Source organism: Conger conger, chromosome 11, assembly GCF_963514075.1.
Source record: "Conger conger chromosome 11, fConCon1.1, whole genome shotgun sequence".
Classification (NCBI taxonomy): domain Eukaryota; kingdom Metazoa; phylum Chordata; class Actinopteri; order Anguilliformes; family Congridae; genus Conger; species Conger conger.
The window spans coordinates 33,120,250-33,146,493 of NC_083770.1; the positions used below are offsets into that span (position 1 = coordinate 33,120,250).

A 26,244-nucleotide genomic window follows, 5' to 3' on the forward strand; every position below is an offset into this window, starting at 1 on the left:
AAGCACCATACATCTTATTCAGGCTTCAACGCCGCAGAAGCCGGGGCGGGTGTGTGTGTGTGTGTGCGCGCGTGTGTGCGCGTGTGTGCGTGCGTGCGTGCGTGCGTGCGCGTCTGCGTGTGTGTCTTTGTGTGTGTGTGTACATTTGTGTATGTATGTGTGTGTGTGTGTGTGCGTGTGTCTACGTGTGTGTGTGCATGTGTGTGTGTGCATGTGTGTGTTTTGTGTGTCTGTGGGTGTGTATCTGTTCCACTCTAATGGATTGTTTGCTAAGGTGTTACCCAGCTTTCCTAGGGATTATCATGTTGTAATACTGTGATACTCAGAATGTCTGGATTCACTACGAAATCTCCGGTTACTCACTATTAAGACCACAGAAAACAGTCTTTAATTCATTAGCAAATTTGCTCCTGTTATCGTTGATATAATGTTAGCTTCGAGAACCACATTAAGCTGTGACTTAAATAGTTTTTTCTCCCCTTATTTTTTTAAACCTCTCCAGCAATGGGAACAGTCCATTTTGTAATAAAACAGCCCCCCCCCTCCATTATACCTCCCCCACTTTCCCCTAGCCTGGATTAGCCCTGCCTGTTTAGTTTGCAGAGCCTGGTCACTTCAGCTGGAAGACTGCGCTTATTTGTTCTTGATCATTTTATTGAGCAGAAAGAGAGAGAGAAAGAAAGGGGGGGGAGAGAAAGTAAATCTGATGTGGAAATGTAGACTTAGTGGGATTTACTAGTTTGGAGAGAAAAAAAGAGGCCTTTTCACTGGTTTTGTTGGTTTATCCCCTAAACCCCCATTTGCCCCCCCCTCCACCCCCCACCCCCCTACCTAAAAGCTTTTGACATCTTCATCTCGCTCACAGTGGGCCGGCTTTGTTTGCTCTCGTCAGAGAGGCCGACCGGGTTTTGCCCCTGAAGCTCTGTGGCACAAGCGCACAACTCTGCCATGCCAAGAGGGCTTTCTGCCCCCCCATCACCCCCCCACCCCCCCTTTTTTTTTTGGATAACCACAATATGGTCATTGTGCGTCGGTGAATGATTGTGACCACTCTACCAGTGCCACCCGCCTCTCTCCGGCTTTGACTGAGAACCAGCTCCTTTCTCCAGCGTGAAAGGGGTCTAATCCATGTAAATACAGGCCTCTGAAGACGGCTTTGCGGCAGAGGGGGGGGTGGGGGGTGGGGGGGGAGAGTGCGGAGCTCGAGGGGAGGGGTCAGCAATTTAACCTTTGACCTGACAAATAAGAACCATGAAAGTTCCAGAATTGCTTTACAAAGAGTGGCTCTGGCGACTGATTGGGCCCTCTTTTGTGCTTGGCTTGTAAGGGGCTGAGTGACAGATGCTGGGCTGTGAGTGGGGCAGGCAGGATTAGAGGGTTCACTGTTTTAATACTGTACTTAGGAGAAAGGAGAAGTAGTGTGCCCGCTTTTCCGTTTTCTTTTCTGTTTTCTTTTCTCCGTCCAGCTTTAGCTGCGTCCATTCTTTCCCCCGCTGAAGAATTTTCAGGGCTTTAAAAAAAAAAAAAAAAATCTGTAAAAGAACCTGGTACCAGAAGTATACCGTCCACACACACTGGCGACTCAACTTTTAACTGCTCAGGTTTAATGGTAGTCACGCAGCATATTTTAAGGCATCCCGCAGGTTTGTGGTTGAGCGTCTTGCACGAGACGCCTGCTCGTATCCGACAAAACGCGCGTTTAAAGCGCGTGGCCTATTTTTAGCCGCCGCCTGGCGTACGGCGCGGGGTCGATGCCTTTCCGTGTTTTGTGGAGTTGAGAGGAGAAGGGGGAGAATCGCTCTGAGGTAGATCCAGGGCTTCCTGCAGCACGCGCGCTGGAACAGAACCCGAGTCGCGTTTCAGACGCCCAGTGCAGGCAGCACATCTGAACGCCCTGACAAAAACCCCCCGGATCCTCCGCCTCTGATCCCATGCAGGAGCGAGCCCTGTCACTCAATCTGCTGTTGAGCGGGGGGGGGGGGGGGCTCAGAAACCATGGCAGTAAAAGTGTTACAGAGGTACACAGAACAGAAGCCCTCTCCCTCTCCTCCTCTGCTTTTGGGCTGAGGTTGCGGTCAGCGTTGAGTGTTTGTCCATGGGGTGGGCTGGCTGGCCCTGGTGTGTTTGGGGAGGAGGGAGTGGCTAAAGGCCAGTGTTGTGGAATAGGCTCCTGTGGAATGACCTGATATAACCCAGACCCTCAGCCAGCCTCTCGCTGCTTCTGTATCTGTGTGTGTGTGTGTGTGTGTGTGTGTGTGTGTGTGTGTGAAGTCATTAAAAGTTGTGTATTACCATTGTCCTGAGTGTGATGATGCTTTTCACTTTACTTTTCACAGTGTGTGTGTGTGTTTGCATGCGTGATATTTTCATGGGTACATTTTCATGTGTGTTTCTGTGCATATGTGTGCATGTATGAGACAAAATAAATATTATATATCTATATGTATGTATGTATATATATGTATATATATTTATTTATTTATCATTTTTTATTTTGGTTGTCTCCATTGAATCATTAATAAGGCACACTACCTTACATGTATTGCAAAATAAAGCTTATGTCATATACTATTATTTTATGTTTGTGTTTTTTGCGCATATGCATCAAGGGTGCCAATAATTTGGGATCCCACTATATACACTATATTTGCGTTACTGTCACCTTCCTGTCAGCTTTAACCATTCTGGCCCTTCTCCTCTGATCTCTCTCATTAACAAGATGTTTCTGTCTGCAGAACTGCTGCTCACTGGATGTTTTTTGTTTTGTTTTGTTTTTTGCACCATTCTCTGCAAACATTAGAGACTGTTGTGCGTGAAAATCCCAGATGATCAGTTTCTGAGATACTCAAACCACCCTGTCTGGCACCAACAATCCACAGTTGAAATCACTTGAGATTTTTTTCCTCATTTTGATGATTAACATTTACTGAAGCTGCTGCCCTGTATCTGCATTGTTTTATGCATTGTACTACTGCCACACAAATGGCTGATTAGATAATAGCATACATAAGTAGGTATTCCTAATAAAGTGCTCAGTGGGTGTATATGTTTACTTGCACGTGTGTATGTGCTCAAATACACTTGTGTGTGTATTTATGCACTGGTGTGTGTTGTTTTGTACGTGTTCTTTCCCCCTTTCATGTATTTTGGGTGTCTGGTGCTGTTTCTATTCCTTAATTCCTCTTTCTTAATTACAGCAGCGTAGTCCTCTGAGATCTCTCTGCATGTAACCCCCTCCCCCCTGCACACCAGCAGCAGCCTGCTAACCACAGACCACGGCTCCCTGTTCCCACCTTTCTGCAGACTACAATTAAACACAGAAAGATCAAAAAGTTATTGAAGCTCCCGCGTGCGATATATTAGTGAAAAATGCAGATTGGCATATTGATTGCCGCCTGTTTGGAAATCATTAGAGGAGACGAGTTAATCGTTAAAGCTGTCTCAGCATTTAGTTTAATTTAATACCCCCCCCCCCCCCACACACACACCCCTTCTTCTCCAAACACACTCCATATCTCCATATTTTTGTGGAGGGTTTCTTTAGTGGAGCGGCGAGACTTTGATGTGCATGAAACGCGGCGCCGTCTCGTTTGGAGAAAAGGACATGAAGAGGAAGGGGAAATTGGTCGGAGCTGGAATGAAGGTGGCGGCGGTGTCGGTTGGCACGACCAGGGGTGGCGTGCCTTCCCCGGGCCGAGAGGCCAGGCCTCGGCGTCGGTGTGAAATGAACGCAAGCGGGTCTCCGTCAAGGTGCATTCGCTTCAATTCTCACTCATTTCCCCTGTCAGGAGGGTGTTAAATTATCTGCTCCTGAGGACCCGCCGTTGGCTTCGGCAGGATACGCGTTATTAGGCAAACAGGGGCCTGCATATGTTCCGCTCCGCCCTTGGTTTTCACAGTCAAAAATTTTCCACCTTTGTCCTCCCCTCCCCTCACCCCCCCCTCCATCCCACTCCCTCTTTTTACCTCTGCCCCTCCATCTGTTCTCTCTAACGAGCGGCGAAACGGGCAGGTTGAGGTGAGCCGTTAGCGCTCCGGCTACACGCGCCCCTTCTGCGACTCTTAGAGGGTGGCGCTTCACATTTTGCGAAGTTGCGTGTTGCGACTCTCTCCACCGACTCGGGGTGTGCTGATTTTCTGCTTCCAGCCCCTCTCCCCCATCCCCCCCCCCCCCCCCCGTCCATTATTTCTCGCTCTCTCTTTTTGAGAGGAAAAAATGGAAAAAGTGTTCTGATGACCATTTGTTCCCGAAAAGAAGACAAATTACAAATGTGAGTGTTCTCTCTGTGCATGAAATGGCTTTTTCATAACCAAAAGCAAAGTGATGAAACGGGAGAAGCACATCAGAGACGGCTTCACGCTGATTGAAAGGTTGGAAGGCCCCCCCCACACACCGCGCCCCCACCCCTCCCCCGCTCCCCCTTCCAAACACCGCTTACCTTTTTTCTCCTTTTGGTCTGCCTCTCATTATCGTCTCGTTTTAATCGGATTCACCGTCAATTAGTGTGACTTTTTCCACCCCTGAACGATTAAACCTCAAGGACGCTGAACTTTCCAGACGGCGCGGGTGCGGCCTCGCTGTCTGCACCGCTCTTCCCGTGGTCGCGGGCGCGCCCGGCGAAAGGGCCGTTTCCAGGGCGTGGAAACAGCGGGGGCACAGCCGTGTTTTAGAGGAAAGGAACCGGGGGTGTCGGCGTGGTGCCCGGGGAGATGGGTAAGGGGTTGTTTTGCGGGCGTGAGGACAGGGTTTGGGGCCCTGAGGTGAGGTTTAAGGCCTGGGGGGGCCTCGCTGACACAAAGGTCCAGCCGATGCGTTATGGGCCCTCCCGACGGCCCACGGATTGGACCGCACAGGCGCGCTGATCTCGCTCTGGTCACGATGGCGAAGGTGTGAGCGGTGAGGAAGAGCACTCGAGGCTACAGAGGGTATGTCTCCCCGCAAGGCTGGCACCTCGTAAGGGTCACATTCTCAGTGACTCGCCGCATAAAACTATTTTACCTGGAACATGGAGAATGTGACTTTTCTCGATTTGAATTTTCAGCTGCTTTCATAGTGCTTGATGACAATAATAGAAACTCCAGACGAGGCACGCTTAGCATGCTCGAGCGGGGTTAATAAGGGCAGAGTGCCAGTGTAAATCTGGCAGCAGCGGCAAAACATATTTTGAAGAAAGCCTACCTTACTGAAAATGACAAAAACAACATCTACTTGATGAAAGTAATGGTAAACTGAAATTGTTACGAAAGGGGATTATGAACAAAACTTAGGAGAATCAAGATACTTTAAAGAACCAGCAAAAAACAGACAACATGCAAAACTAAATTTGCACCTGTGTGTGTGTGCAAGGCTGCATGTTTTAATCTCTGCTGATGTTTGTGGGAGAATTTACACTGTCATACTTGTTTGAGTGTGATTGTGTGTTTGCTCATTTTTGCCTTGTTGTGCCTGAATACTGCCAGACGTGCACATACATGTGTGTGTGTGTGTCTGTCTGTGTGTGTGTGTGAGCGTTTGTGTGTGTGTGAGCGTTTGTGTGTGTTGTTTTGTGTGTGTATGTGTGTGTATGTGTGTGTGTGTTTGTTTGTGTGTGTGTGTGTGTGTGTGTGTGTGTGTGTGTGTGTGGGTGGGTGTATGTATGTGTATGTGTGCGTGCGTGCGCGTGCGTGTGCTTGTGCGCGTGCATGATGTGTGGTGTGTGTGTTTCTCGGCGTGTGGACCTGTCTCGTGCTCGTGTGTAGGTACATTCCAGTGTGGTCAGTGGGAGAGCAGGGGGAGGCAGAAGGAGTTAACGCTCAGCAGCGGGGCTAAGCTCCTCAGGAGGCCTCGTGCAATATCCCTCCAGAGCGCTATGCAAATCTGCTCTGTCCAGATCAGCAGCCGGAACCAGGCTGGAGCAAACACAGTGTTCCTGTTTCAGAAACCCTGCCCAAAGACACACACACACACACACACACACACACATGCATGCACACACATAAACATGCACACACAGATATATACACACACACAGACATGTACACACACACCGACACACATGTGCACACACGCACACACGCACACACACATATACGCACAGACAGATATGCACACACACACGCACACACACAGACTAGCATGGACACAGAGACACAGAAATACACACACGCACACACACACATTCCTGTGAATTGCCTTAACCTTTGAGCTACTGGCCCAGCCATCCCAATGACCTTTGTGTTGTGTGGTGTTGGGCACTGTGCCTAGTCTTCTGTTATCTCAATGACCTGTAGAAAAGCCAAAACTCTCTTCCTCTCAAATTCATGCTTACTTTGTGGCCGTTTATTGGAATCACTACATATTTTGCCCGTTCACAGTGGCAAATCTGACTGACTGACTGACTGACTATCTTCTGTCGTGGGGTTTTATTAGTTCAATGCGAGAGATGCTTGCTTCTCTTTGGACAGCACTGAACTGGTGTCCCTGGTCTATGTACGGAGCTATGTCTTCCTGCTCCACACCGGCTGCTAGCTTCAGCGGCAGATTTGCTGCCATCCAGAATCTGGTATTACATTTCACACCTTGCAGTTCCGTGCCAAGTTGCGTGTTTTCTAATGTGTGCATTCAGCACATCTCATGTAAATGTGGCTGGGGAACATGACTTAATCCTCTTTCACAGGGCCACGGAAGATAAATGGATTCAGAGCGTTTAAAGAGATGAGGGGAAGCCTAGCTTACAGTTGTATATGCCTCGAGTCTCATTAAACATGGTCCTTTGTGCTGTGGATTTTTTGGTTGGTAGTTGTGGGGGGGGGGGGTCACCCCCTTTTTTCATATTTGTGGTGAATGGGTACATCCGTGAGCTTCAGCACCAGAGAACCCAAATCTATCCCCAAGTATGCCAGCGATTTGCTATTTTAATTTATTTATTTGCTTTTATTTCCGGGCCCGGGCTCCGCTGGCGTCCCCGTGCTAATTAATCCTGTTAGCTTGCGGCGGGCCACCCCTGCGCTCACATGGCTCCCGCTCCGACAGGAAGTGCGGAGCTCTCCGCGGAAAGGACAGCGACGGCGCTCCGGGTGCGGGACCGGCGCGGGGACGGCAGATGTGCTCTGAACAATTTACGGGCGACGCGCGCCCAGGGTTTCGCGCACGCTGCTTTTCAAAGGCCCGTTTGCTGGCAGGCCCTAATAGGAAGTGATTTTAAAGTGCGTCTTAAAAGCGTCGGAAGCTAATGGCTTAATTTGCTTTGGGTACGGCTCGTTTTAACGAGCTTCAGAGCGGATCGCCTTCTATCCGGGCTGCTGGTACTCGTCTTCGGGAAGCCCCGCACTTCTTGGAAAACCTGGAAATGCGAATGTACTGACGCGAGCGTCGTGCATTATGCACACGCCATTTGAGGAGAGAGTAACTGTGTGAGAGGTCACAGACCTTGGTGTTTATTGAATTTGGAGTTACCTTGGAGTTTCTGCAGGACATCAGCCAATCAAGTTTTTTTTCTAGGGTCATATCCATTCCTGTCATCCTTGTGTTCAGATTAATAATGACTGAATACTACTCGTACTACTGCAGTACTATTCTACTACTATTACAACTACTATTATTACTACTACTACTACTACTAAATACGGTGCTTTTGTAGGGAGATATTCAAAATAAGTCTTAGAATTCTGCCATTTGGTCAGTAACCTTTGCAGCTGATGTTCCTGACCCTTGAAACATGGGCTTTGACTGCAAATGATATCTGACCCGATGTTCCAGCCTCATCTGGACACGATTCAAGTGACATCCAATCAGCCAGTTCCTCAGAAAGAAGAAACGTGTGGTAGATGTCTCCCTCCAAATTGTTCTCCCGAGTCGTGACGGGAGATGATTTCAAACCTCATTACGGTTTTCCAGGTATCATTTTTTACATGTTCGAGAAAGAAGTGTGCCCGATGGCTTTTCTGTTTGGAGCACGTATGCTGTGGGCCTGATGGCTTTTATCCAGCGCGAGCGCTCCGCACAGCCTCGCGTTTCTGAGAGGCCAGGTGCTCGTGGGGTGGCGTGGGGTTTGTGAATATCAATGAGCGAGCGATGATGTGCTGCAGCTCCACCGCTGCGTAAGACGCAGAGCCACCGTGGCGAAATGCAGAATTAACATCCTGCATTATTTATGCGCTCTCTTTTTGTATAAGCAGAACCGGAGGGTCGCTGTAGGTGAGGTGGCGCGGCCTCTTCTGACGCGACGCATACTGAAAGCTTTCGGGAATTGTTTTTTGGGGGGGGGGGGCGGGGGGGGAAGCCCAAACGGAGGAGGCGCAAGGTGTCGTACCCAGGGTGCCTTGCAGGTGCGGCGACACGTCGGAAGGGGCCGACAGCCTGCGCCATTGTTCGGGGGAACGCAGAGCTCCTTCTGTCCTCTGGCGTGGTCGGTGGCGGGAGCGTGGGGATCAGAGAGTGCGGCGGTGCACAGATGTAGCGGGAGGTTTTAATTGCGGGGTGAGGTGACGCGGGGCGAGGCGGCTGGAGGCCACCCCCTCTCTGCTCCCCGCACCGGGGGCTGGGCAGCCGGCTGATGGCAGGATGCTGCGATTGTCTTGTTTGTCTTCTCCCGCTGGGCCCTGTGAAAAACAGGGGGTACCCCCCCCCCCCCCCCCCCCTCACAAGCAGCCCCTGGGGGTGGGGGGGTTCTGTGGCCAGTCCCACCACAGAAGCAGCGTGGGACTCCTGGAGCCTCTCACTCTCTCTCTCTTCCTCCCTTCCTCCCTCCCTCGCTCCCTCTCTCCCTCCCTCTCAAGACTGCACAGGGCCTTGCCAGCTGCCGCTCCTCCTCGTTCAGACCTGTCGCCTGGCAACTGTCATCAGGGGTTGGGGTGGGGGGTGGTTGGTTTGGGGGGTGGGGGGTCGGGGGGGCACGTCGATGCTGAACAAGCACTCGAGTGAAACATTCATTCCCCTTTCCATTCAGTTCCATTCAGCACAGGCCAACCAACCGAACCACTTGTGAAAAAAACCAGGAAGTTTAGCCCTGCTCTCGAAAATAAAGGCCTCGTATTTTTTTTTTGTTTCGTTTCGTTTATTTTGTTTCGGGGAGTGTGTTTCTTGTTTGGGGGGAAAAATAAAGACTGCTTCTCCATGTTGTGTGCACCTCTTTGAAGAGGACAAAAACACATGCTCCCCCCCCCCCTCTCCCTGTGGTGAAAATATTTTCAGTCTGCATATTTCCTGGTTGCAAACACGCAGTGTTGTGAAAACATGTTTCAGCACTCCTAATGCCAGGGATATCCGGAGTGAGACGACATCATTTGCAGCTGCCCATTGGATATCAGATTACTTTTCACACTTTTGTGCGTGGACGTGTATTTTAAACTGGGCCGTAGACCAGTGCTTTACATACACTAGTATACACTGAAAATATAGAATAATATAATACTGTTCTTCTACAGCGAGTTCATGTCTCCTTTCTAGTCTTGGTGTGAACTCATCAACTGTTTTCTACGAAAACCATTATTCAGCTGAAGAAGAGCCGTAAATAGCTTCTGCTGTCCACTTTATAAATCCCTTTTAAAATGTTAATACCACGATCAAATCTCCCTATCTGCCTTTGTAAATTGAGCCTCAGGAAGTTGTTTTAACTTTTTCCTTTTTCAATGGCTAGAGCCTGTTTAATCACCCCTCTTTGTACCTCTTAGGGTATCCAATGCAAATCGAATGTGTTATTTGTCATCTGGCTGTCAAACTTTTATTATTATTATTGACTTTATGAAGATCACTTATGTCACTTAAGTCAAGAAGAGCAGATGTCCAAGGGGTGATTCCTAGAGGACTCCAACACCCATAGCACCCTGCTCAGATAGTCTACATAGTCTTTGTCTTCTGCCTTGGAGACACGTTTCAACTCTGAGATACCGGAGATGCCTCCATCTATTCCGAATGAGTTCAGTTTGTTGTATAATTTGCTCTTGTGATACTTTGCCTAGTACTACCTGGAAATCCAAGTATATGAGATCCTAAACATCGTTTTAGTCTAAACATTTTGAAGGGTCCTCAAAGATTTAACTGATTTGTTCAGTATTGTTTCCCTCTGTGAGAAACATGTTGATGCTCTTTAACATCCAAGAATAATGACAACTTGGACTTCGTAGCATATTCTAAAATCCAGCAATGTAAAGGTTCATGTTCTATGGTTTCCAGGTTCACTATGATCCCTTTTTTTTAACATATTGGTAATGCACTACTTTATTTTGTCCTCAGATATTTCTCCAGTTTTCTAGAAATCGCATGCATGGTTCCAGTGAGAAATGGCTTGTACGCCACTCCAAAGAGAAGTGCTATGTTTGACCCGGGAGAGAAGTGGCGTGCACTCCTCTGATGAGAAGTGGCGTGAAGCTGTTAGCGCTAAGGAGCTGAGTGTGCGCAGGTCAGAGGCACCATTCATCCTCTCCTCCCCTCTCGCCTTGCGCCGCCCATCGCTGTCCTCTCGGCCCGAGCCGGTGACGACCTCGAGGGAGACCGCGTTTATTCGCGTCTCGCACCCAACCCCCCCCGCCGGCCCCGCCCGCTCTCCCGCTCCCCGGGATACGGACGGATTCTCGTAAGATTCGGAGGGAGCGGAAAAGGCGAGGAAGCGAGACCTGCGGCCCTGGCCCCGTGGCGCGGCGCGGTGCGGCTTGCGTGTTGACACGGGGCCCCGGGTGTGTGCCGTTGCCAGCGCTATCGGCTGGGTCAGCACTCCTCTGTTGTCTCAATTTGCGGAGCTGTGTGGAACACAGTGGCCCGCTCCGTCCCGGAGCGCGAGGGATGAAGCCAGATCATCGGAAAATCCCCCCCCTCCATCTGCGGCGCTCTCGGAGGGCCGGCCGATTCGCTTACCTCAGTTGTTGGGAAGGGGGGGGGGAGGAAAATAAAAGATACAAAAATACATTGGGGGGAAGAAAGTTTGTGTGCTGGAAATGCAAGTTTGATACTGTCAAGGTTTTGGGTCTGCTTTCCAGTTGTTCAGCCAGTGGAATCTGAGATATGAGATCATTTCCACTGGGCTATGATCATATGTCTGCTGAATATAGTTACTTTGTAGCGTGTTAACCCCCACCTTCCTTAGAAAGGCTAATGCTGCTATGACCCCTCCCAGTGGCTAGGGGTGTTCATTCTCCGGCTTGTTATTGGTGCATTGGTCCACCTGCCATCATCAGCAGAGAAACATAATTCGCCACCATGTCCAGACCTTTTGAAGGACCTGCTATGGAGGCTAATGCTCGCTCCCATCTGAACTAACTTAAGTGCTTGAACTGAACCTCTGTGATTGGAGCTCAGCAAACAAGCTTTTCAAATGCTGCTTGATCATGTCACGAGCACTTAGGGGCCATATTATTCAGTATGTGCACTGCAATTGTTATTAAATTGTACTTGCAATTCTTAATAATATCACTATTGGTGTTTTTGCATTGTGCACATGTATGTTGTTATGGGAGAGTCACACTCAATTAAGCAGGTTCAACTATGTACCAAAATGCACACATTTGTACAAATAGTCAACTTAAGTCTCTTTTTTCAATACTGTGAAATGTTGTAACGGCACTAATAGTTAAGAATGTCAGAACTGCTGGGGTGAAATAGCATCAGTTGGTCAGTTTTTAATGACCAAAATTACAACACACATTTTGAAAAGTCTTGCTTATAAGTGTGGATGTTTAATCCTCTTTTTCATTGGGGGGAAAAAGTTAGGACATTTAATACAAGCTCTAATTAGATAATGTACAAAGTTTTCACATTATTTCTTTTAAAGTGTTGTTCTAATGGTTGGCCTTCAAACAGATTTTAGCTGAATGTAGACTTCAGATATAATGATCCTTGGTGGTGTGTTATATGCTAAATGTAACAAAGACTGTTAAGACTCATTTCAAAAGGACATCTTCACAGTGTTGTGCAGAGTTATCTGCATTAATCAGGGCCATTATTAAAACATAGCTCCCAGTGAAACATTGATAATCTGAAAACGCCGGCACTTTGGTCAGAGGGTTCTTCAACAGCTGCTGAATTGGTAATGGTCTGATTCTCTGGATTTCTTTGTCAGAAGATTCAAAGCAAATTGTACTATGATGTCAGTCCCCCCCCCCCCCCCCCCCAAATTTACCTTAAAAGTCAGATAAATACAAAAAATACTGAAAGGTTTCAAGTACTCTTTTGGGTATTTTTTTGAAAATTCATGAGTTTTTAACCCCTCGAGTGACATTGTGCATTTACTGGTGTCTATCGCCAGAACCTGACAATGACATTGAACTCACAAATGAACAAAATAAATCAGTGTTTGGAAAAAAAAGTGCAGTCAACGGTCTGACACAAGCACCCACCCAGTAGACTTTACAATGCTGATTATAAATTCAGCTTGACACGACCCACCTAATGCTTTCTCCGGGGTTACATTTTTCATACACAAACCCCAGGTGCTACGGAGGTCCTAGCTCAGCTTTTCGGTGGTCCGCTCGCTCCCGGGGGTCGAACAGTAATGTTATAAGACCCGAATAAGACCGTAGCGTGGACTTCTGTTCTGCCTGGGGTTGAAGAAGCTTCCTGTGCATCCACATTGCACGCTCCTTGTAGCTCAGTTAGCAGCCTTGTTCTAAAATGGACCCTCAGGTGGATGTTTCTGGGCAGGAACGGTGGGACACCAGCGGCACAAAGGCGGGGGAATTTGCCTGCCCCATGTCCCCCTTTTTATGCTTTTTCCCAAACGGTTCCCATCCTGTCAGCTGTAAAATCGTAGGGGTCTGGAGCTGGGATTAACTTTTAGACTTGCCTACTGAGAGGGACCTTCCGGAAAAAAGAGCAGGGTTTCCACTTAAACTCCATGAAATTGAGCAATGAGATTACGGGGTTTATGGTTAATTTCAAAGCGCTGCTCAGTGGCTTTTATGGTCCCGTTTTGTTTTTCTTCTTTTCCCCCCTGGTGGTGTTCACCTTTCCTGAGTGCGAGTGTCAGCAGTTCCAACGGAACTGACTTATATTTCGCAGTGGAGGCCTAACATAGACCATGTGCTCACGTGTTGACAAGTACAGTTCATAGAGAGTCGGGATTTGCGAGTAGGACGGTGTCCCAAGGGCACTGCATGCTTTCATAGCTACGCTCGAACCAGGCTCCGGTAATCACAGCATTTCTGTAGGTTGCGGTGTTGTGGGTTCTTTAATTTCACATTTAATTGAACTGAAGCGCCATTTCTCACAAGAAATGGTCGGAAACAAGCAGCCGCGTTATCTGTTGCAAAGACGATATTTTGAATGAAAGAATTCACAAGTGCTCGGAGTGCCTAAATTATGTATGGCCATAATTTTAGCTACCATCACAGCTGTGAAATTAGGACAGAGAGGAGGGAGCAATAGCGCGCTCAGCGGGCCTGCCTCTTTATTATTCATCTCCTTTTACAGCTGGGAATAGATGATCCTTTCTGCAGCAGCTCACGGTGGGGCTGGAAGGAGGTGGTTTGGTGAAACAGCCAGGAGAGCGCTCCTGAGTTACTGGAGTCCGTCTATCTCAGTGCAGAAAAGCCCCAGATCAGGCCCTTCTCGCTCGACAGACACTAACTTTTTTGTATACAACATTTATCTTTTTACCGTAGTGGTCATGCCATTTTCAGGTTGGTGGTGCCTAAAGTAAACATTGTGTTTTTTAGGTCTGTGAACAGTCTGTTGCACCTTTTGCCTCTTTGCTTGGGGTAAAACTGCAGGTATGGTAGGCTATGTTTCTCCCTGTGTATTCTGTTACCCGTGAAAGCTCAGGTCCCTTAATAAACACCATGTCCCAGGGACGGTTTTGAAGGTCTGTTAAATGCAGCTGACCTAATGCAGTGCATAGCGCACTTGTACCAACAAAAAAAAAGCCAAAACAAAAGCCTCTGAGGCACGCTAATGGATAGCTGCCAGGCGGAGAATTTAAAGATGGTTTGTTCGACAGCGTGGTGCGTGGTGCTCGACACGCACTGAGCGGACCCCGCTCGTGAAAGAGTGGTGCTCTGTTTCTCCAGAGGAACTGCTCACAAAGCAGATTATTTGCTGCACCATTCAAATAAAGGGCCTTTTTCAGCAGCTTGGGCCTCTCTTGTTTAGAAGAGTATGTTTTTCTGTTTTTTTTTGTTTTTTTCCTCCTGGCTGGTGGAGGAGCTCAGTAAGGCCCCGGTGACTCTGGAGACTCAGAGCTGAGCCAGAGTTGCCGCTTGGCCTTTTATGACACACACCCACTCCCGCGGCTTTGCTCTCCGTATTAATCTTCCCTCTCTTTCTGTCACACGTTCCCCCTCTTCTTCACGGAGGCGCAGAACGCACGGGAACCGAAAGCGGGGAAAGTTCACCACCGCATGCGGCAACGTACCGTACTGTTTGGAGCCGGTGTAGTTTCTTATCTCTGTTGGAACGGAGCATATTCCGGTCCGTTCCATAATGAATACTCATTTGTTCTTTCTGTTAAAACTCACAGGACATTATCAGTATGGATCAGGTCGTCTGTCTCTATAAGTGACCACCTCTTTTTGGGCAGTTTTTATTTTTCGAACAACCTTGGTAGCATTTCCAAGGTAGGCTCTTGATGAGATGGGTGGATGAGATGATATTTATAATCCATTGCTATCTTTGGGTTTGCAGCAAATGACTGTTAGCCAGATTTTTCAGTTTTTCTAAAGAATGCCAGCTTGAATAAGCTTCTGAATTTTGAACAGTCGTTCAAAATTTGTTTGTGTACAGCTTTTTAAACCTTCACTGGCACATTGTAACTGGTCAGAGAAAGTCAGCTAAGCTCGCGTTTGTAATTACATGGAATTTGTAGCTTATTGCATGGTTACATTACATTGTAACAGGCATGTCTCACCCTACTTTCTGACCCTGCTGTATCAACTAAGGTATTTAAGAATGTGCAGGGAAAGTTCTAAAGAAAGCATCAAGTCTCCTCTTCATATTAACTATGATTAACAACTGAAATGTGTTACTGTGTTTTCTTAGTCACGCACAGATACACACACGTACACACACACACACACACACACTGATATGTGTGATGCCAGATAGCCAATTCCGCCTTTAGATACTTTTATGTTAACGGACAGCCGAAACACAAGGCCTACCTTCACTGTTGATCGCTTTATGGGTTTCCTGAGCCCGACTCTGACACTCGTGACTTGGCTTACCGTGTAACCTGTGTCAAGTCAAGCTACCACCCAGGCCTGCAGAAGGGCCGACAGCTGTCCGCATTAACTGCACAGGTGCACATGAACGCATGGGTAGGAGCGCTCCCACCCGTTATTATACCGTTTAGCGTGCTCAGGTAGAGTCCTGCTGCATAGGCAATCAAGCACACAGCAGAAGGGACATAATCATTCAAAGTCCTGCTGGAGAGGCTGCGAATATGAGCATAAGGCAGTTAATTAATCATATTGGAAACTAATCTGAGTCATTGTACTGTTGGCAAATAAACTAAGGATAATAATCTTAATTGAAAGTATAACAACCTCCCCACCCCCCACACACGCATACATACATACATATGACACAATGAAGATGTCAGGTAATTAAGTTCTGAGAGTGGAGTGTTAATGATGTCAGAAAAGGTATACATTGATAGCCATCTTTCCAGTTTGGCTTTGCTGTGTGAGGGTGTTTTTGTGTGCTGCAGGCGGTGGTCTGAGAGTGTGACTAAGGTCCATGAATCAGGTGTGTTGTGGGCAGAAACAAGCTTTCTAGGGAAGACTTCAGGAAGGGAGGGGGGTAGAACTGTGGCTGAGGGGGTGGGACTGCTGGGGGGAGGGTGGTCAGGGTTGGTGGTGTGTCCTGTAACTCAAGGCTGTCCTGAGTATGAGTGTGTGTGTGTGTGTGTGTGTGTGTGTGTGTGTATGTGTGTACACGTGCATGTGTGTCTATATCTGCACAGGTGTAGTGTGTGAGTGTATGCATGTAATGTGTCCGTGTTTTTGTGCAGTCATGTCTGTCTGTATATATATGTATGCAAAGTGTGTGCATTTCCAAGTTTGTGTATACATGACTGTGAAGTGTGTGTGTTTGTGTATTTCTGTGTTTGTAGTGTACATGTGTTGGCATATGTGTGGGTGTTTATATCTGTGCATGTGTGGTGTGTGTGTGCACATGACAAATGTGTCTGTGTGTGTGTGTGTATTCATGTCTGTCTATATATACTATGTATGCAGTGTGTGTGTTTGTTTGTTTGTGTGTGTATCTGTGTGTCTGTATTAATGTTTGTCTATATATACTATGTATGCAAAGTGTGTGTGTTTGTTTTGTGTGTGAGTGTGTCTCTGTGTTTGTATCTGTGTGTCTGTGTGTGTGGGTGTTTCAGGTATGTTTATTTGGACGTTTGTTCCTTGTTAATATACCTTTTACACTTGAAAGAGGCGAGTTTTGGCATAGTGCACATTTGCTCTCCTGCAGAGGAAGCCTTATCTGTTGGCAGGGATTAAGTGAACGTCGCATTTGATCAAAACCAGTAAATGGCTGCATCTCTGTATGAGACCAGTTTCCATTTATGTAATTTGAATAAGCTGTTTGTGTCACAGTGAATTATGGGTCCCTTGCAGTCAATATGCAAAAACAAAATAGGGCAAATGCAAGCTGTAAATGTGCATAATTCCTCAAATAAGAATATCAGTGATTTTAAGAAAAAATGAAATGTAATATATATATTTTTTTCCAATGTAAAAATCAAAAGATAAAAAGCAGAACTTGTACTAAAAAGAAATATTGGACTAGTCGAACTGGCACTCCCTCTGGGATGTGTGGTGTGGAGGTCAGATCAGAGGGGGGTTGTGGGTACAGTTGACGGCGGTGGGGGGGTGGTGGGGTGTTGAAGGGGTACAGCGACGTCCCTGAAGCCCAGAGCCGGATCCCGGTGCCGGAGCCTTGCCGAGCGTGGGTGCTGAGGGAGATTTGACAAAACAAATGACAGCATATGGTAGATGGGAAGGGAGAGGGGCATTGTTGTCATTGGGGCTCCCCCGTTTCTCATCCTCTCCTCAATCTTTAATTCTGTTGTCACGCTCGCCTCTGGCGCTGTGGCTGCTCTTTAATTAGCCTCCAGAAACTGCGGAGAATTATTATTTACGTTTTTCTGGAAGGCTTCCACACGGTACGCTGACCCCGCGGTGTTTCCCTGGTTATTCGCCGGTCTTCGCCCCTCTTCCTGGTCCCTCCCACACCCCCCACCCACCCCCGCACACCTCAGCAGCGGGGCAAGAGGGCAGCAGGGCAGCTGGGGGCTGGCGGTAGTGTGGGGGGGGGAGGGGGGGAGACTCTGTCGGTAGCTGCTACTGATACATCAGAGGCACGAGAGAAATGCATCTCCTCCGAATATTTTGGGATATCACTCCGGTTTTCTGCTGCCCGTCGGAACGCGCGCGCTAATAAAATAACAATCAAAGGCAGTTTGAAAGTCCTTGTGATTTTTCTCCGGCAGTACATCCAGCAGGCAATTTGCTGCCAGTAGGAGGTTAGGCGAGATAGCAGCCCCCCGAGCTAACGGGAGCATCAATTCCTCCCTCTCTCTCCCTGCGTTCCTCTTTCTGGAGGAGGGTAGAGGGGCCGCCTTGAACACTTCCCTTTCTGGCCTAATCAACACAACAGCCTCAGCTGCCCCCTCGGATCCCCTGCCAGGGTCCCTATCATCTTCTGATCAAATATTAATGTGCGATACTCTGCTTGCTCACTAATCCAAAGCCAATTAATATTATCTGTCAATTATTTACAGATCCTGAGGTGCGGCGGCTGTTCCCTGAGGACTACATCGACCAGGTTTGGAATGCATAATTGACTTCCTCTTCCACCCCCACCGCATACACACACACACACACACACACACACACACACACACGTTTCTTTCTGACTCTCGGTCTCTCCTGTTCTCCCTCCCCCCCTTTTCTTTCATTCTGTCTGCTTTATCTCTTCTTTCCTTTTTTGTCTTGCTTCTCCATTTCATTTCTAAACGGTCGGTGGTTTGTTTTTTGTTTTTCTTTTCTTCCCTCTGTTCCCGTACACACGATGGCACGCGGGCTTCCTGACCTGCTGCTGAATGTGTTATTTCTCTGGCCTGGCCACGTACCGTGTGTGTGGGTGTCCTAGCAACACAAACGCTGGTCTTTGTGCAGAGACTCTAATGTATTTAAAGCTTACAACCGGACCTCGTTTACTGCCTCGCAAATTGGAATATGGTTATACAAATGTATAGCCATGTTTAAAAATGTACATTTATGAATAAATCCCGGAATTGATGGATAAGTGGAGAATTAATTAATTAATGAATGAAAACATTTTCCTTTCAAGCTAGTCAAAGAAAGTGGAATCTTATGAGTCTGTTTATAGTGTCTGCTGTCTGTTAAAATGTTGTTTCAGGCAGTTAATATTAGATAGCATATAGCATGTAGCGTGTAGCGCAGTTCTTTTCTTCCAGGGTCTCTATTGCAAATGAAGCAGCGCAGTATAAAAGCCCAGCACAGCGATGAAAGGGCATGTAGTTCAGCTGTGGCTCTGTCCCCTTTGTGACCCCACAGAGGAGACGGTGTTTTGGTAATAAGGCAAAAGCAGCAAGTGAAGCCTTGTTTTCTGTTTGGAGATGAGGTGACCGAGCACCTCCGTTCACTGGCATCCGCAGGCAGCCAGAGGAATATTCTCACCTGCCAAATTACACGTTAGGCTTCGGACATGTTCCGATCCAAGGCCTCGCTCCGGCCTGCACTGCTCATTACAGTTTGTGTGAACAAAAACATTAATTTGCACAGTACATTTATATGGATATATGAAGACCTATTAAGGGAAGTATGGAGGCTGCTTAAATGTGCTAGAGATGTCTGTGTAGAGGGCTTAATCTATCCAATTAAGATTTTTTTCAAAAGGATATGGTGGCTGTATTTCTTTTTACAGATACAGTTTTCATCTTTCCTAATCTCCAATGCCCACTTGTTTGGTCTTTTAAACATGCTTTCTTTAATTAGCTCTACATGAGAAGCAAAACATGCTTATTGCCGTGTAGCCGTAGATAGGATCGCCGTGACAGAATAGCAGAGTCCTTTTCTCTGCCTCTTGCTTTGAACTGATAGTGCAGGGGGTGGGTTTTCGATTCAGTTCCCTGTTATTCTAAACATTCAGTCGACCGCTGTGGCCACACTAATCACTATGTGAGGCCCCCCCCCTCCCCTCTTATTTGATGTACAAGCAAACTGCATTCTTTGTTGTTGATGGATATTTTATTCTGGGTAGCCTTTGTTCTGTACAGTAAAGAATCTGTCTCAAATGATTGTGCCTCAGTAGCTTTACGAAAGGAGAGACGGAGAAAGAGAGAGTGAGAGAGATATAAGAGGAAAGAGAGAATGAGGGAGAGAATGAGAGATTGGCATCTGGGAGGGAATTTGGGATGACCAGGCTTTGGGCTTCCCTTGAGCCACAAAGCTAGAACTTCTTCTTTTCATAGAGAGAAGGAATAAAGAACCGGGAAGAAAGACAGCGGATGAAAAGAGCGGGCCCTGACAATGTACTGGTACAGCGACCAATCGTGTGCCCCTCTCCATTACCCATACTCAGCTGCGGGGTCTTAATAATCTGTCCAGACCAACAGCTGGGGAGAGTTCAGAAATTAGCCATTGCTCCGGAACAAGTTTATTTTATACATGTGTGAGTGTGTGCTTGTGCGCATATGCAAACATATGTATAAAATAAATGTAAAATAATAAATGTGTATATATGCACGCACACATACACAACACACACGTGTGTGTGCAGGCGTACACATACTCTGAAAAGCGCACTCCCAGACACACACACACACACACACACACACACATGAGCGCACACACAAATATGTATATGTGGTTGAAAAAAATGGCCCCGTCTCATTATTTTGTTCGTCCTGCCTCTACAGCGATAGATCTTGCCGTTCGCATGAGGGATGTAATCTGATATGTAAATAAGTTGTTTGATACAAAGTGATGGTATAACGAGCGGGATCTCTTCATTCCCCTCCTTTTTTCCTGCTTATAATTAAAACAAAGCCGGTCTCGCTCGCCCCAAGTTTTTTTTTCCCTCTCTCCTTTAACTGTTGTCCTCTTTGACACAACCAGACTGCAGTGACATTTGTGCTTTGAATCCTTTAAATTAGGCAGCTGCTGCATATTTTGTGCAAAACTTAATGCAATGAGGTACTTTAGTCATTTTCAAATGTGATTTTTGAAGTTCCGGGGGCCTTTGATGTCGCCGCGCCGTGGATTATTTTAACTTGCCGGCAAAAAAAAAAATGGCAGAATTAGTCTTTAATGAGGGAATATTCAAATGAGTGACCTCTAACGAGTGAGAGGGAGAAGTTAGGCAAATAGGAATACTTCACTTGCACTTTGTTTTTCACACGCAAACGGAGAGAACGTTCCGGGTTTGCGTGAGTCTGGCCCCGCGCTTTGATGCGGCGAGGCGGGGCTGCGCGCTTCGTGCGGTGCGGGACCGTGCCTCTCCCAGTCTGGGGAGTCATGTGACACCCCCCCCCCCCACCTCGCAGCTGCGCAGGAGGCACTGAGAGACGCGCCTCACCTGGAGGGGGGCAGGGGGTAGAGCGGTGGGGGAGAGGGGGGGGGGGGGGGGAGGGAGGGGGCGGTTGTGGGTGCCAAGCCAGTTCACAGGGGGAGCACATCAACACTGCATTTGTGCTGACGCCCGTGTTCAGGACAATAAGCACCCGGGACACATAGAACAGGCAGCGCGAATACAACAGCAACAACATCGGTGAGATACAACAAGCTTTCCTTCTGAGGAGGGGGAAAAAAACGTTGAGAATTTGCTGTGGTTAAGCAAAAAACTGCAAAAACTGCTGCTGTAATTTAAAAAAAAACGAAAAAAGAGGGCATATCTCGATTCTGAATCGTACCTAAAATCATTTTGGCTGTATGTTTTTAAGTTCGGACAAGCTGCTTCTGTAAATTCTCAGGATTGGAAGAGAAACACCTGGCTGTACTTATGCAGCATTTGAAGTAAGCTGTCTGACCTCTGGGAAAGAGAGAGGAATGAGAGGGGGAGAAGGAACTGCATTGGCAAGAATGGACAAGGGGGTGGTATCATGAAAAGGCAAGCGTAGGAAGAGGAAGGCAGGAGGAATAGGACCGGTGAATTAATAGAGAGGTTTAGGTATGGGGGAGCAGAGTCCAGGGACCAAAAAGAGGTGTTCGGAGAGGGAGGGAGTGAGAGAGGGAGAAGGGTATAGAGAGAGCGGGTAAGAGGATGTTTTGACTTCCCCGCTCTGTAGCTTAGCATTCCAGGCTGAGTTCTTCATCACATGACTAGTTGGGGGGGGATAAGGGGGGTGGAGGGCTATCAAACACGGGGCTAAAGCGAGGTTGGCTTGGTCTGGGAGAATCGATGGCTGCCGCTCTGCCACACCTGTGTTTCCGGGTCCTGAGAGAGGTGACCGAGCAGCTGCCCCACTTCACGCCTGTTTGTCAGAGAGCTTTCAGTACGCCTCGCAAGCCCGGGCGCTCGGAAACGGCGAAATAAGACGCTTCCTGCCCTTTAACTCGCAAGTGCCTTCGTTAAGGGAACCTGTGAAATCAGTTTAATGGGCTGACATCACCCCTCGGGCCACGGCGTCCTCCGCCCCCTCGAGACCTCCGCTCCTCGCTCCCCTCCTCTCCTCCATTGATTGGGAGTTGTTTTTAAGAGTCCCGGGGGGGTGCGGAGTTGCTGTGGAGACCGAGTCCTCCGGTGTGCGCGCGCGACTGAATAATGCGCCGGGAGACGGCCGCGGGGAGGCTGGGCTGCTCGCCTCCACTTCCTCCTTTACAGAAGCGGAGAGTCGAGCAGAGCCTCCACGGCCATGTCCATTTCCCCCGGTTCTAGAGAAACGGTTCCTCTCCTCACACACCCCCTTCCCTTGGCCTTTATTCTACCCCCTCCATGTTCACCCCCCGTGTCTTTCACACAACCCCACCCCACCGCCACCTTTCACACCCCTATTCTGTGCACTGCCACCCCTATTTCCCAACCCCTTACGACTTATTCTCCCACCTCTATTCCCCATACCCCATTTACCCCCATTTACCCTCCATGCCCGTACTCCTTACACCCCTACCCACCTTTCCCAATACCTCCCCCCTCCTGTGCCTGTTCTTTACTCTGCCCCCCCCTGTCCCCACTCTGTTACGACTTACTTTCCCACCTCTGTTATCCATTCCCCATTTACCTTCATATTCCATTTACCTTTCCCCGTACCCCCCTACCCACCATTCTCCTTACCACCCCCTCCACTGTTCCCCAAACCTCTCCCCACACACCCCCATTTCCTATTCTCAATCCCCCCCCCCCCCCACCCCCCACCCCTTTCCCTGTTCCCTGTACCATCATTCATTAATGTCCTAGTTGTCCTCAGGCACTAAAGTAGTTGAAACCCCTTAGGCAGAGCCAGTACCAGCCCGTGACACAGGACTGCACAGCTGCACGTGCCAGAAGAAGCCCTCACCGGACTGCATAAATGGAGCCCATATGGTTCCCTAAAAACAAAGCGCTTTTTTAATAAAGAAATTAAATGTTTAATAAAGTCCGTAATTGAATTAGAAATGGATAGTCGATGGTTTATTGTTTTTGTGTGAGTGTGTGTGTGCGTGTGTGTGTCTTTGGGCTGGTTCTTTCTTGATTATGTCGGGATGTGTGAGATATTGATTCCTTTTCATCTGTTCCACCGCGTGCCGTCATGTCTGCACAGGGACTGTGCTGTGTCAGTCTACCAGCATGTTTTTGACAAGAACGGAATATGATTCAAATCAGAAGCTGTAAAATCCCAGTTTAACCTTCCTGACATTAATGAATTAAATATTTCATCGCCTTCTACTGGGGGCGGCAGGTGGAAGATTCTACATTCTCTATTTATCATCAAATCTTTTATTAACATATTGAAATTGGTGAATAGTTAGTGTCCATAGCACGTGGAGCCAAGGGTCAGGTGTCAGACATTTTAATGGAATATTTTGCGCATTCCTCTAAATTATAGAGGCATTATTTCATCATTAAACATTTCTGTTTTGATATCACTCTACAAATGATCAATCTGTGAAGTATCCTAATATGTACACTCATGAACAAATGTTCATGTAAAAAAAACAAAAAACTTCATCTTGGCCAGAAAATTCTTATTGTTTTTTTGACATATGTGCTTTATTAAACACATATGTGCATGGCCTGTTATGATTAAAATAAGTTCTCTTTGGGAATTTCGACAAGAACACTCCAAAATCACATGCTAACCATATCAATACTGATGACACCATTTGTTTGGCCAAATGACGGACATTACACATGCAATTTCACTCTTGAATGGACTAAATCTTTTTGTGGTTTGCTGTAGTGAGTGGGAGAAGCTTTTGGTATTGCAGTAAGTAAATCTCATTGTGACTGTTGGTGTATAGTAAAGGTCTCCATGGGCCAAAATGCCAAAACCGTCATGAACTAGACTCGAGGGATTCTTATGCTAATCTGATAAATAAAGTAGATAAATAAAGATGATGTCAGGCCCTCTTGGGCCTCGACCTGGCCGAAGCAGAGCTGAACAATTCAATAAAAGCCTAATTTGGCAAATGCTCCCTTTCAACTTTAACACTGCTCACCAAAATAACTTGCCACACAATGTACTGCTGTTATTTTACAAATACAGTGGACTTAAATACAGTGTGTTTGCTTCAAAAGAGCTTACTCAGACTTGTCTTGAGCTGAAATTGCAACCCTCAGGTAGTGTAATTAATGTAATAATGAAAACAAAATCTGTAAAATAACAATAATCAGGTGTATCTAATATAAGAAATTGCAAATACAAAAATCAACTTGAATACTTTAATGAGCTAAAAGCACTATTTAATCTTTTAAACATCTTTTAATGACAAAGATGCTGAATTGTAAACAGGAAACAAACCTGGAGCCACCCTATTTCAAAATAAAAGCAGAGCAGTCACACTTGTGGTGCTCAGCGTGGTGAGGCAATGCTGAAAGCCAATTTGCAGACAGCACTGGACACAGGAACACAGAATTTCCGTTGCCAGTCTGCCCATTAATGCTACAGAAATGACAGTACATCTCCTCCAGGTTTCTTGGGCATAAATGAATGCCCACAATATTCTGCTCTCTTGGGGATTATGTGCACACCCAAAAACCTGAATGTGACTACTGGCCTGAATGTGGTTTAAAATTCTGGACACAGGCTTCATTTCTCTGGTCAAGTCTTGGGTGTTCCATTTCCGTGAGACCCAGGAACACCTCTAGTGTGTATTGGTTTCTGACTGTTTTGCTGTGAAAGCGCATAGACTTTACATTGCGTGGAGCTGTGTCTTGATGCGTTGTTGTTTGTCTCAGGTTCGGGGTCAGAGCATCTGAGCGCGTCTGTTACTGTGAATCGGTTGCTGTGTGTCTCAGTGTTACTGCGAATGTGCCTCAGCGTTGCTATGGATGTGTTGCACATATCGCAGTGTGTGTGTGTGTGTGTGTGTGTGTGTGTGTGTGTGTGTGTGTGTGTGTGTGTCGCGGCATTATGCGCTTGTGTGTGGTAGCGCCTGCTCCAGTGACAGGGCCTGTGGCAGGGAGAGAGACGGGGGGGAGTGGGGGGAGCAGGGGTAGTCCAGACAGGGATGAAAGCAGGAGGCATCTGGCTTTGCAGGAGCTCCAGCAGCCGAGGTACCCAAAGAAGGCCTTGATTTCCCCCCTCTAGTTTATCTAAACAAGCTCGCCTAATCCCAACTGTCTGGGGGATCCTCTGTCAAAACAAGCAGTCGGGCCCTAAGGCAAACAGATCCAGCGCGCGGCGAAGGGCTGCTGAAACCAATCCTCTGGTGAGCACTCGCACTCGCTGGGCAGAAGATGTGGGGGAGAGGAGGAGAGAGAGACGCTGAAAGGGGGGGAATTTGCATAATGCCTTTCGGTTGCGATCCCGGAAAGAGGCGCCAGGCAGACAGAGCGACCGCGGGCGGTCCACGGAGCTCAGGACCCGGGACCCGACCGGACCGGGACCGCGTGACAGCAGTCTGGACCGCCGTCTGCGCCGCCCCGTCCCACCTTTTTACGCCACCGCTCTGCCCGGCTTTGTTCGGTGAGGTCCTGCGTGGATCCTTTCCCCAGGCCCGACACCGATCCCGCTACCATGCGCTGCTGAATATTCATGCCCCGGGCCCTTAGCTACGCGTACTACTTCAACACCCTCCACCCCAAACCATCACATGGCTATTCTCCCCACTCCTCCATAAGGGCAGCTTAAAAAGACAAAAAGACAACAGAAGAAAGGCTTAATAAATGTTTGTCTTTTTCTTACCCCGGATTTGCATAAATTATATATTGAAAAGATTTTCATTTTTCCCCGTTTTGTAATGGCTGCTTGGAGAATGCGAGTGAAATGGTCCTTGGCTTATTAAAAGCGCGGAGGCCGGGACAGGCTAAGCGGCGACCTCAGTGGGCACGCCTATCAGAGGGGTGGCTGCTGTCGTTGCTCCTGAGTATGAGCTCTTACCTGGTAAACCGTTGTGTTTTGTGACGGTGCTGTGAGAAATGCCACAGCGCCTCGCTTACTCTCCAGTGATGATGATAAATATGTAATGTTGGATCAATCCAGGAGGCTGCATTGGAATGTTGTTGTATAGCACGTTGTTTAAGTAAGCCGTCATTGGCTGCTTGGGCTGTGATGGAAGCATTGGACCTATTAGCAGTATTAGATTAGATACACATGTCTTATACAACACATTATAATCATGAAATACATCACAAATATAAAACACATAGGCCATGCACTAATAAATGTTCAAATACTTGTCCAACAAAAATATGCAAACATACAGTGATTTGTGTTCCGAATTTTAGGAATTCAGAATGCTTACTGCGTTAGGATGAAGGACCTCTCACAGACATTCTTAGTGGCTCTTGGCATCCTACAGCATAGTATTAGTGGAATATGAAGATTGAATAATAGTAATAATAAGTCATGGAGAATCTCATCATACTTTGCGGTGAACTCCCCTCTCCCATCGTACACCCACTTGGGTGATTCACAGAAGCTATTTTGTGCCAGAACACTCATCATTACAGATCCGTTTAGATAGGAACAGCGATGATATCGCAAACCCACCTCGTAGCGTGCTAATGGCCGCACTGAAATAGTGTAATGATTGAAAACTTATTTTCTTCACTTTAATACCTGCTTTTCATTGCAGGGGGCAATTAAAGAGAATTGATGGCAAGCTGTCAATTCAGTTGGTTCATTCAGTTCTGAAAAACCAACTCCAGGATAATCATTGGGT

The 26,244-nt window shown here is 47.5% G+C and overlaps 1 protein-coding gene across 2 annotated transcripts in view; it reads left to right on the forward strand.

The window, feature by feature from the left end:
- dennd1a (DENN/MADD domain containing 1A) overlaps positions 1–26,244 on the forward strand; it is a 137,818-nt gene that overhangs the window by 15,676 nt on the left and 95,898 nt on the right. For both annotated transcript variants that reach the window (XM_061259839.1, XM_061259840.1), the window contains exon 3: positions 17,697–17,740. In XM_061259839.1, coding sequence (XP_061115823.1) covers positions 17,697–17,740 — 44 coding nt within the window. The remainder of the gene's footprint in view (positions 1–17,696; positions 17,741–26,244) is intronic.